Genomic DNA, 12,920 nt, shown 5'->3' with positions numbered 1-12,920 from the left:
TATTTTTAAAAATTTTGAATTTATCCACGAACACTTTTAACTATCTCATCTTGAATTGATTCGCGAACACTTTTAAATACGTCATCAGCATTTCACTGTAAATATGATACATAAAACTTTTCACTTTAAGAAATTCTTGAATCTTAAATGAATTTATACTTAAAAAGGTGATAATGGCTTTATCTTTACAAATAGGACACATCTTGTCCTGTTGTGGGACGGAAGATCATAAAAATCAAGCATGTACTCCTAAACTGTAAGATTTTAATTATTAAATTCTCATATCGTTATCAGTAACCCCTTTTTGCAATGCGGGCGCGGCCATTAAAGATGAAGGTCACAGTAATGGGATTACTTTAAACTCTGGTAACAGTGGAGCAACGATGTCTTCGTCAGCTCTACACCAAAGGAATAATGACAGTGATAAAGACATCGAGACGAATGAATTTTAAATGTAATAAAAAAATGGTGAGTGCGCGCACTCAGCGATGGCCTTCTCGGCCGCTGGCATCCGCTCTCTCACCCTATAATGGAGGCTTATATGGAATCTTTTGGCCTCGAGGCCAGTGCACGAATTCCTGCTCTGAGTTAATACAGTCATGGAAGGGCAAGGGGGGCACAAAATATTGCAGGTCATGGAAATTCAGGACCAGAGTGCTTTCCAAGTCTCAGGTTCGAGCTCGGGCAGAACGATTTGCCCTTCTATAAAGGGCGAATTTCCCTTTTTTAACTGTGCAAAGCGCTCCTGCAGGAGGACACGCAAGCATTTTCTTCATGGAGACATGCAAGAGCAGGAGCTGAAGTCCGGGAAGGCTGGTTGCTTTTCTTCTTATTACAGCGTTTTTGTTGCTCGTCTCGCTATCATGGTAAGAGTGCTAAATTGACTGTAAATGCTGCCACACCCTTTCAATTGTAAGAACATACAATATGATTTGGAAAAAAAAAAATCCTGTACGGTGTTTAACACGGAACTATATATAAGTATAAGGTACGACAATATGTTTTTTTCTTTGGAAATTTAGAAAAATTTTAGCAGGCATTAATTGCAGAGTTATTTGGATTTTTTATTTTTGTTTTTTTTAATGGAAAAACTTATTTTCTAAAAGTTATTCTCACCATAATTTAGATAATTAAAATTATAGCTCAAAATTTAGGGGGAAAGATTATCTATTTTGTTAATTTTACTGCATTTAAAATTGGATAGGGAAGATTAAAAGGAAGGATAACTAATTGAATGTATCTATCTCATAATTTCGGAAGCTTCCTTCTTATTTCAAAATATACATGCCCATCAAAGTAAAAATAAATGGTATATTATCAAAAGGATTTTAGAAAGTAAATTGATAATCCACAATCCCCAAAAATTAGCGAAATTTAGTACTCTAGCCAAATCTTGCTACTACGCTATAATTATGGTAGCTCCCTGCAAATGGTGGTCAATTTTAACGTTAAAATTTGTATTTAACAGAATTGCTCGTTACTGGAAGCAGGTAAGGTAGATAATTTCTTTCATCTTAATATAATACTGAATTAAGAGTGATCCTAACGATCTCTAAACGGTTCCTGTGGAATTTAGTTAGTTAGTTTAGTTTATTTTACTGGGAATAATCTCGAGGGAAATTTAGCTGATCATTGAGTATGTTAAAGAAATATTAAAATCTTACCATTTATTCCATCTCCATCCATTGACGTTGACCATAAAAAGATAACACATCTGAAAGCACGCACTTGCCCTGGTTTTTTGTCCTCAGATGGAGTCGTCTATCGAGGCGGAGGAATTGTTCGGAATGTTAAAAGTGACTGGAATCTGGAAAAAAAAATTTCAATTTTTTTGTAGAGGCAGTGTTTGAATCGTGTTTTTGATAATGGAAATGGATTAATCACCATAAAAAACGTCTAGGACACCTAAAATTTTGAAATTTAACAACTATAACTTGGATTTACAAAAATCTTTGCCGGATTTTCTATAAATATGACGGGAAATTCCTCCGGCTAGTTAGACTACGGCGATGGGCATGTTGGATCCCGAATCTAGACTTGGTAGTTAGTTCCAAACAATAAATTATTAAATAAATACATAGCTAAGCTGAAGCCAATTACAAGACTTGAATCACAATGAGATAGATAGATTTCTATACCACAAATTAGTTCATCATTAATAAAACTTAGAATTTATTTGGCCACATGTTTTGGCATAATGGGGCAATTAAGAATATACAAATTACAATACTCTCAACTAAAAAAATACAAATTATAATACTCTTGATCTGAATTAAGAATATACAAATTACAATACTTTCAACTGAGAAAATACAAATTATAATACTCTATATCTGATTCAGCAGATTTAGATCTCCTGCCTCTTTGCATTCTCTCAGACCCAACACACACTCACTCAGATATTGCTCTCGTCTTTGCCTCAACCCTTAGACTCAATTTATAAACGAAGATCCACTAATAAAATTAGCTCGTCAAGTTCACTAGAGACAAATAACTTAATATTAGTTAACTTTCTTATCCTTAACACTCTTTACTTTAACTCAAATACTAATCATAAATTTAACCTACGTTACATGCATATCTCATACATGTCACATGCAACTAATCTGCATGCATGAAACTCACTCACACATTTCACATACAATTAACATGCAAACTTCCCCTATCACCTGCAAGCTCCTAAAAAAGCAAGACACATTTATTCAAATCATCAAAGCACATGGGTAGAAGACCTTCCACATATACAAAAACACTTACTTGACCTACAAAATCAACATGACAAATTAAAAAAGGAAAAGAAAATGCAGTGTCAGAAAGCTCGTCAAAATAGGGCAATTCTCACTGTAATCTCTCTTAACTTTGAAAAGTGGCCAAATTATAAGTGAGAATATTGCTACTGATTTTGTGCCGCTTAAGCTCAGGATTCAGACAGAACTGCATGTTTATTAGACATAGACGTTCTCACCATGGCATGGTCTGGGAGGTGTGCCCCTGCCACTTATACATTTTAGATCATCACACACATTACTAAATGGAGACATCACTAAAAGAATTCTTGTTGGTGGAAAGAAAAGTGAATTGGAGCATAGTAGCACGATTCAAATTGAATGTGAATTTAAATAGGATTGATATGGAAAAAATAAGTAATGAAAAGGAAAAAATAAGTAATGAAAAATCCGCTATGACTCTGATAGGAATACTGGAAATGTGTATATCATTTCAAATTATAGAAGAATTTTAGTGTTAGAAATATGTAAGGAAAAATAATTTATTTGTTGGAAATTTGGTTACTTATTTGTTTTGGTTTTCACGGTTGGAATTTGGTGATACAATATTTTGGTAAGATTATGGTTTTTGTTATTTAAAATGTGCTTTTAAATACATAAATGGATTTAATGTCTTGCAAAATTTTTGGAGCACTTGGGTTATGCAAATGTCACAACTTAAACTTGTGATTCCAACAAATCCTTGTCAAATTTCAGACAAAATTTAACCAAAAAATATACCAAAAAAACCAAAACTTAGAAGAGTTAGACAACTTACTTTTGTTTGTAGTACTTTTGAATTTTTTTTATTAATGTTTTTGAAATTCTTACTTATTCTTTTAGAGGTAAAGGTATGAGGGTATCAAAAACATGAAACATATTGTAAAAAACAATCCAAGACAATTAAAAATATGACTATTTTGTGTGTACACTATATGGAAAATTTAAATATGTTGACCATTTTGTTTCTACACTACATGAAAAATTACAAATTTATATACAACAAAGATCCATATGGCCTAATATTTCTACTATGAATTGGAGAGCCTCACAACGAAAAAATAATGCCAACTTAGATTGCATAACGAAAATGTTATATTAGTTAAAATGTCATTTCCCTTTTCAAATGAATTAGTCACGGGATGCAGCAACACAATTTTGGCAGCAATTTTGGTTTAGGAGAAGGAACCCACACGCAAAAACTTAGGAACTATAGGCAGTTCGAATTATTTTTGGTAGCAAGTGGAATGTGGGGGCCATCACATGCATAATTCGAAATTGGCCAAGGATACGTTGGAGGGAATTTGAGCTAGTGGATTGAAGGGCCCACATGAGGCTAAGGGGACCCAAGGAGCTATAAAGAGAGACCAGCTCTCATTTTGAAGGCATTCTGATTATTTTGACAAACAAATTCATTTTGTACGCTTTGTTGTTTAGTGAGTCTACCCGCTGTTTAGCCACGAGGCTTCCGCAGGGAAGATTCAACCTCTTCTTCGGGGGACCATCCGTGCCCGCCCTAGGGAGGCTGTTACACAGGGGTTTTCAGGGATTCTGGTACAGTCACACATTTCAGCCATTAGTGCAAGGAGAAACTGCGTATTCCTAGGTAGCCAGAGAACACGCAGGAGGAGTTGGTAATCAACAAGGGGAATTCACAGCGTGTTGGGAGAGCTGGGAATAGACCAGCAAAAGGGATTCACAGCTTGTTGGGAGAGCCGGGAGTTGAGGAGGCAGCGTGGAAAAAGGCAACATTGCTGGAGTAGCAACAAGCTGGACCAACGCAGAGGCCACTGTAGCAGCAAACTCGTGGTGCTGGGAGAGTAGTCATTCGAACCAAGGGTCATCCGGGGAGCAAGGAGTTAGTCAGTACAGGTGAGCCCAGCATTCCAGGGGTATTTTGAGAGGGAGTTGCAGGTTATTTCCTGCAAGTTGAATTTGGCTGTAGCAGTTGGGGGAGAGGCTCCAAGGAGGCCGAAAACCCAAATTCAAAACCAGAGAAATTCCCTTCTGGGTTTTTCTGGGTTTTGTCCGAGGAGTCTAAGGTTGGAAGGATATAAATTTCTGGGCAGTTTTTGGGCACATTCCAGCAGGTCGAAGTTGCAGATCAACAGTTTGCTGGGACAACGCAGTGCAAAGTGGTGCAACAACTGAACGACCATCATCTCAGCTGTTCCATCACCTGGGTTTAGTCCAGCTTGTCCTTGAGACAAGCCCAGGGGCACCATCTTGTCATCCATTGTATTTGGCCTTCAAAAAATTAATAAAATGGCTCAACAGTTCCATATTTGCAGCTTTTCTATGAATGTTTAATGTGTATTTCGTTTTTATAATTTGCTGCACAGATTATTTGCTTTATATCACTTGTATTCCTATTTAGGATCATTACAGTGGTATCAGAGCCTAATTCTTGGCTCAGTTGTGGGGTTGGTTTCCCATGAGAGGAGAAGACCGGGAGAACATCACTTACCGAGGGCAGAGGTACAGGAGCAGAGAAAGGGAGTTGGAAATTACACCAGACACGGAGGAAAGAGGGAAAACAGAGGCCAGAGAGGAGGAAATGACAGAGCCCAAGAGCCGGGAGGAGATGGCTTTCGATAGCCTCTTGAGGGCTTTGAGTGACTTGGCCAAAGGGCAAAAAGACATGCTGGAGGAGATCAAATCACAGAGTCGAGACAGAGCCACACCTAGAGGGTTTCTGTGTGGAGAGACCTCTGGGGCTTCTCAGCCCTTCGATCATCCCTCACCAATAGCGCAGTGCCCTTCAGTGAGTGTGCCCACTAGGGCCACACTACCCTCCTTCGTGCCGATGGCACAGATCGAACCAACACGGGAGGAAGAAACTCCCCAGATGGGGGATTACTTCAGAGAGTGGCAGGCGATGGACGAAGATTTCAAAGAAGCCCTCTCCTTCAGAGATTACTGCAAGCTCAAGCAGAGTGAGAGGAACAAGGGGTACAGAGGACAGGGGACCCAAAACTATGAGCTGCAGAGAACCATAGGGAGGATGTACTTCCCTACATTTGATGGCATTTCCAAGTGCACAACCAGGGCTTGGGTTGAAAAGATGGACACATACTTTCAGCTCAACCGGATGACAAAACAGGAGGCCATTAAGATGGCAGCGCTGCACTTGGAGGGGGAAGCCCATGACTGGTGGTTTCACGGCCTAACCACTTTGGGGCATGCCCAGATAGTTTCATATGAGGACTTCACTAGGAGGGTGGTGGAGTGGTTTGATCAAAGGGATCCAGAGGCATCCTTCAGGGAGCTGACACAACTGCACCAGACAGACAACCCGGAGCAATATTTTTCTAATTTTCTGCGCGTGTCAGTGATGGTCCCGGATCTGTCTGAGGCCAGGAGGGTATACACCTTCATTAAAAGTTTGCTTGAGCCTCTGCATGGACTGGTGAAGTCACGCAGACCCTCTACGTTGCAGGAGGCGGTGGTGTGTGCCAGAGATTTGCAGGGTGCCATCCCCAAGACTAGAGCGCCATTTCCTGCACAAACCCCTTTCCCACAGAGAGGGCATGAGACTAGACCCCCGCCACCGAGGACCACACAGGGGAGGGGGCAGCTAGATGAGGAGACATGGAAGGACCTCAGGAGGAGGAAGCTATGCTTCACATGCAGGGAGCCCTGGGCACCAGGCCATAGGTGCACAGCGGGTAGAGCACACTACATTGAGGTCTTTTCTGACAGTGACCAGGAGGACGAGGTGGAGCAGGATTGCAGTGGGGCAGATGGAGAGAGTTTGGGGGACAGAGGGCCACCACCACCACCACCTCCACAGGGAGGGGCATCTCTTGCCTCATTAGGAGGAGTCCTTGCTTCTCTATGCGGGATTCCTAAGTTTTTGACACTTCGGATCAGAGGTACGGTACAGGGATAGAGGGTGTCGGTACTAGTGGACAGTGGGGCTACCCACAACTTCATAGATGCACAACTAGTCCAGAGGAGGGGCCTCGCCACAACAGAGTTTGAGGGATTCTCCGTCCTAGTGCCGGGTGACCGTACCATCCAGTGTACCCGATACGTGCCCTCCTTGACAGTAGTTATGGGGAACTACTCGATGACGGACCACTTCTTTGTGGTCGATGTGCCAGACACCAATGTGGTGATGGGTGTCCAGTGGTTGTATTCCCTTGGGAGAGTTACGACTGATTGGAGGAAACCTGAGATGGAGTTCATGGGCCAGACGACAAATTGGTGGTTTTGAGAGGCATGTAGTCTTATCCGCCTTAGACAATTTCGGCCCACAGGATGGAGGTAGATCTTCGACATGGAGACATCGCATGGGCAGTCGAGTTGAGGATCTCAGAGGCTGGGGGACAGGCACAGTCACCACTGACAGACATACAGGTTCTTCTGGACAGGTACGCAGCAGTGTTCGGGGATATTCCACCAAGGTAGCCACCAGATAGGGGGTTTGAGCACACCATTGAGCTAGAATCGAGCATACAAGCAGTCATCACCACTCCTTACAGGCACCCCAGAGTCTATAAGGACGAGATCGAGAAAGCGATTCAAGAGCTGCTTGCTTTGGGTCACATCAGGCCTAGTCCCAGTCCTTTTGCTTCTTCCGTAGCGCTGGTGAAGAAGAAGGATGGGACCCTCAGAATGTGCATAGACTACAGAGCCCTTAACTGGAAGACCCTCAAGAACCGGTACCCCATTCCCCACATTGATGAGCTGATGGATGAGCTTAGAGGAGCCAAGTACTTCTCTAAGATCGATCTGCGTTTGGGGTACCACCAGATCAGAGTTCGGGATCAGGACATCCCGAAGACAGCATTCCAGTGCCACTATGGGCACTTTGAGTTTCTGGTCATGCTGTTTGGGCTAACCAACGCTCCTGCCACATTTCAGTCTTGCATGAACCACATCTTTCGAGGGCAGCTGAGGAGGTTCGTGCTAGTGTTCTTTGACGACATCTTGATCTATAGCCGGACATGGGAGGAGCACCTCCAACACTTGGAGGAGGTACTGTGCATTCTGGAGGAGCAACAGTTCTATGCCAAGCTCTCCAAATGCGAGTTTGGTTTGACAAAGATGCTTTATCTCGGGCATATCATTGGAGCAGACGAGGTGAAGGTTCATGAGGAGAAGATTAGGGCCATCTGGGATTGGCAAATACCTCGAGATGTGACTACGCTGAGAGGCTTCTTGGGCATTTGCACTTACTATAGGAAGTTTGTCAAAGGGTTCTCACAATTGGCAGCACCCTTGACCGACTTGACCAAGAAAGGAGCCTTCGCATGGACTGAGGGAGCACAGGCCGCTTTCGATCGCCTCAAGGAGGTGATGAGTAGTTGCCCTGTCTTGGCACTCCCGGATTTTTCCCAGCCATTCACGGTGGAGTGTGATGCATCAGGGGTGGGAGTTGGAGCCGTTTTGTCACAGGAGGGGCACCCCATAGCTTTCGAGAGTCGGAAGCTCCTACCACATGAGCTGTCATATTCCATATATGACAAGGAGATGTTGGCCATCATGCATGCATTGGCCAAGTTCCGCTAGTACTTGGTGGGAAACCGATTCAGAGTGAAGACTGATCACAACAGTCTTCGACATTTCATGGGGCAGCAGGGCCTCAACGACAGGCAGCAGAGATGGGTCAACAAGGTGCAGGCCTACGACTTTGATATTGAGTATGTGCAGGGCAAGCACAACGTGGTGGCTGATGCTCTATCCAGGAGGCTGACTGGGTTATCTCTTATGAGCATCTGCCAGGACTGGAAGGCTCAGCTGTTGGTTGAGTACTCCAAGGACAGGAGGGCTTGTGAGGTGCTAGAGGGGACACATGCAGATGAGCGTTACTGTGTGATGGATGAGGTCATCTATTACAAGGGGCGCATTTACTTAGTGCCCAACTCGCAGTTGAGGGAGAGGGTACTCCAGGCAGCTCACGATTCACCACTGTCCGGACACCAAGGGTTCTGGAAGACTTACATGGTTGTTCGAGAGAGGTTCACGTGGAAAGGCCTCAAGGAGGACGTGCTACAACACGTAAGGGAGTGTGAGGCCTGCCAGCGTAACAAGGGGGGGTTGACTCACCTTGCAGGGCTATTACAACCACTTCCCATTCCAGAGGGGAAGTGGGAAAGTATCTCGATGGATTTTATCACGGGGCTCCCTACAGTACAGGGGAAGGACTGCATATATGTGGTGGTTGATAGGCTGACCAAATTTGCCCACTTCTTCGCATCCCCACTAGATTCACGGCAGCCCAGGTAGCTGAGTTGTTCTTTCAGGAGGTTTTCAAACTACATGGACTTCCCAAGAACATTGTTAGTGACAGAGACAGTAGATTCATGGGTGGCTTTTGGCAGGAGATTTTCAAGATGGTTGGGATGGAGCTTACTCCTAGCACCAGTTACCATCCTCAGACGGACGACCAGACAGAGAGGGTCAACCAGTGGTTGGAGGGGTACTTGAGGAACTATGTGACAGGTCAGCAGAGGACGTGGATTTGGTGGTTGCACTTGGGCGAGTTCTGCTACAACACCACACACCACATGTCTATTGGTATGACTCCTTTCCGTGCCCTTTATGGTTATGATGCTCTAACTTTTGCTAATATTATTTTCGGAGACAGCTGGGCCCCAAAGGCCAAAGACTGGGTCCAAGAGAGCCAAGATATCCTCAAAGCTCTCAAGGATAATCTAGCGACAACCCAAAATCAACAAAAACTGTATGCAGATCGACACAGGATAGAGAGGCACTTTGAGGAGGGGGACTTAGTGTACCTCCGGTTGCAGCCGTACAGACAGTCCACGCTGAAATAGAAGGGGGCCGAGAAGCTACAACCACGCTTCTATGGGCCCTACCAGGTGACCAGGCGGGTTGGGGAGGTGGCCTATGAGCTAGCACTACCTCCGGGGAGCAGGATCCACAACGTGTTTCATGTCTCATGCCTGAAGAAGGTGCTGGGATAGCAGGTGACTGCAGCAGCTGATCTACCCCCATTGGATGATGAGGGCCATTTGGTGTTGGAACCAAAGGCCATATTGGAGAGCAGGGAGAGGAAATTGAGGAGCAGAATCATCAGGGAGTTCTTGGTATGCTGGAAGAACTTACCGGATGAGGATGCCACCTAGGAGGGTGAGCACATACTAGAGCACCTGCTTTGAGGTTGCTTGAGGGCAAGCAACATTTGGGAGGGGAGGACTGTCATGTCCCTTCTCAAATGAATTAGTCACGGGATGCAGCAACACAATTTTGGCAGCAATTTTGGTTTAGGAGAAGGACCCCACATGCAGAAACTTAGGAACTATAGGCAGTTCGAATTATTTTTGGCAGCAAGTGGAATGTGGGGGCCATCACATGCATAATTCGAAATTGGCCAAGGATACGTTGGAGGGAATTCGAGCTAGTGGATTGAGGGGCCCACATGAGGCTAAGGGGGCCCAAGGAGCTATAAAGAGAGATCAACTCTCATTTTGGAGGCATTCTGATTATTTTGACAAACAAACTCATTTTGTACGCTCTGCTGTTCAGCGAGTCTACCGGCTGTTTAGCCACGAGTCTTCCGCAGGGAAGATTCAACCTCTTCTTCAGGGGACCATCCGTGCCCGCCCTAGGGAGGTTGTTACATAGGGGTTTTAAGGGATTCTGGTACAATCACACATTTCAGCCATCAGCGCAGGGAGAAATTGCGTATTCCTGGGCAGCCAGAGAACACGCAGGAGGAGTTGGTAATCAGCAAGGGGAATTCACAACGTGCTGGGAGAGCCGGGAATAGACCAGCAAAAGGGATTCACAACTTGCTGGGAGAGCCGGGAGTTGAGGAGGCAGCATGGAAAAAGGCAACACTGCTGGAGTAGCAGCAAGCTGGACCAGCGCAGAGGCCACTGTAGCAACAAACTCGTGGTGCTGGGAGAGCAGTCATCCGGACCAAGGGTCATCCGGGGAGCAAGGAGTTAGTCAGTACAGGTGAGCCTAGCGTTCCAGGGGTATTTTGAGAGGGAGTTGCAGGTTATTTCCTGCAAGTCGAATTTGGCTGTAGCAGCTGGGGGAGAGGCTCCAAGGAGGTCGAAAACCCAAAGTCAAAACTAGAGAAATTCCCTTTTGGGTTTTTCTGGGTTTTGTCCGAGGAGTCTAAGGTTGGAAGGATATAAATTTCTGGGCAGTTTTTGGGCACATTCCAGCAGGTCGAAGTTGCAGATCAGTAGTTCGCTAGGACAACGCAGTGCAAAGTGGTGCAGCAACTGAACGACCATCATCTCAGCTGTTCCATCACCTGGGTTTAGTCCAGCTTGTCCTTGAGACAAGCCTAGGGTACCATCTTGTCATCCATTGTATTTGGCCTTCAGAAAATTAATAAAATGGCTCAACAGTTCCATATTTGCAGCTTTTCTATGAATGTTTAATGTGTATTTCGTTTTTATAATTTGCTGCACAAATTATTTGCTTAATATCACTTGTATTCCTATTTAGGATTGTTACATAAAAATACTCTTTTAAAGGGTACTTCCAATTGCTATTATAGCCAACTTAATTAAGGTTAGCGAACGTTTATATGACATAAGATTCCTAACAAAATTGAAGAGGTGCTTGAAGAATATCATACATTATATAGTTCAAGTTGTTCAAAAAATTTCCTTTATAGAAACTTCAAACAATTTCCTTTTATAGAAACTTCAAAAAGGTTTTTGTTTGAAGAACCTTGGACAGTTGATAGAGATAGTGTAATGGGTGTGTTCACAAGTGTATAATTTGTGTGTTTATTTTTGGTGTAATTTAGTATTCTTGTTATTTGGTTTTTTTAGGGTGATTTGGTTTAAAATGATCACTTACTTATTTTTTGTGTTATTGTATAGAGAGTATGAAGGTTTATCTACAACTTAGTATGATACAGAGGGAGGTTATGTTTGTCATGTTGGTAACTTTTACATTATCATATGTCAATTTCAAAAATATAATACTTATAATAAATAACAATAGTAATATTATGCTTTTGTGAAATATAAATACAATAAAAATAAATTTTTCTCTATATATGAAAGAGAGAGATTTGATAGATATGCCTAAATATAAAAACCTCCTTATAAAGAGATAAAAAGAGAGATCTCAGGTTTACACATTTAGAAATACAGACTTTGTTGGGAGTAGGGAGTGAGAGTGGGAGAGGGAAGCACAATTTTCAAAAAGCTTTTGATAGCGAAGCATTTTCTATATGATATAATTTTAATATATTTTGATGCATATATATTAAAAAAACATGTAGAATGTTAAATCAATGGCAGAAAACATGAAAAGATAGATTTAACTATTGGATTAATGATGATCATTAAAGCATCAATCAACTAGTAGCTATACCTTATAACATTGTCATTAATTGATCATCATCAACTACAACATCAACCTTCAAGTTTCAACGTATAAAATTTGTCATGAGCAAATTGTAATAGATAACATTAACCATGAAATGAAATAAACCATCATATTCATTACCAAAGAGTTGTAAGATTCAGTGAACAATTCAAAGTTAGGTTCAAAGTTCAAACTTAAACGGTTAGATAATGTTTACAAAATAAACCATAAGAAAGACAAAGTACTAATTTCTAGAGAGTACTTCTAAATAGGAAAAAAGAAAAAGTGATCTAGTATCTACTAAGCTTTCCTCTTTCCACTAGAAACTTTTAATTTCTTTTCCTATGATCTATGAAGAAGAGGGTTAGGAGTGGGTGGAGGTGTCCATGGAACACAACCAGTAGCTACATGGCCCCCATGTAACACTAGATGTTGTGAAGACAAAGGAAAAATTCCTACTTCTGGAAACCTGCCAGTGGATTTTGGTGGCATGTTTGTTCCATGAATAGGATCACCATCATGATCACCCAAAAGTTCAGCTTTCGAGCACTCTAAAACTATGACTCCATTCTCCAAATTACCCTCCATTGGATTGTTGTCTCAAAACACACATGTTCTATCATTCTTCGCCGCATCATAATAATGGGACAACAACCTCAAGTTGTAGTGCACATAAACCAAGCTTTCTACTCGGTCTATGTTCATGCTTTTTCTCTTCATGCTATGGATGAAGCTATAGGTTTTCCAACACCTCTTTGCTAAGGAAGTGTTAACAACCTGCGAAAGCAAACTCATCACCAATTTATATAGATGTGTGATAGAGGAGACATACATATTCCACCA

General features: G+C 42.6%; 1 protein-coding gene across 1 annotated transcript in view; it reads left to right on the top strand.

Annotated features, from left to right (window-relative positions):
- Positions 1 to 373: 373 nt before the first annotated feature.
- Positions 374 to 12,920, top strand: part of LOC149192479 (histidine kinase 1-like) — a 360,562-nt gene continuing 348,015 nt past the window's right edge. Inside the window, exon 1 of the mRNA XM_089404623.1 lies at positions 374 to 866. Coding sequence (XP_089260749.1) covers positions 600 to 866 — 267 coding nt within the window. The 5' untranslated portion in view covers positions 374 to 599. The remainder of the gene's footprint in view (positions 867 to 12,920) is intronic.

Source organism: Pinus tabuliformis, chromosome 2_2 (genome assembly GCF_031772625.1).
Source record: "Pinus tabuliformis cultivar Carrire ecotype Pingquan chromosome 2_2, CPIR1, whole genome shotgun sequence".
Lineage (NCBI taxonomy): Eukaryota > Viridiplantae > Streptophyta > Pinopsida > Pinales > Pinaceae > Pinus > Pinus tabuliformis.
This window is presented reverse-complemented; position numbering and strand designations above follow the sequence as displayed.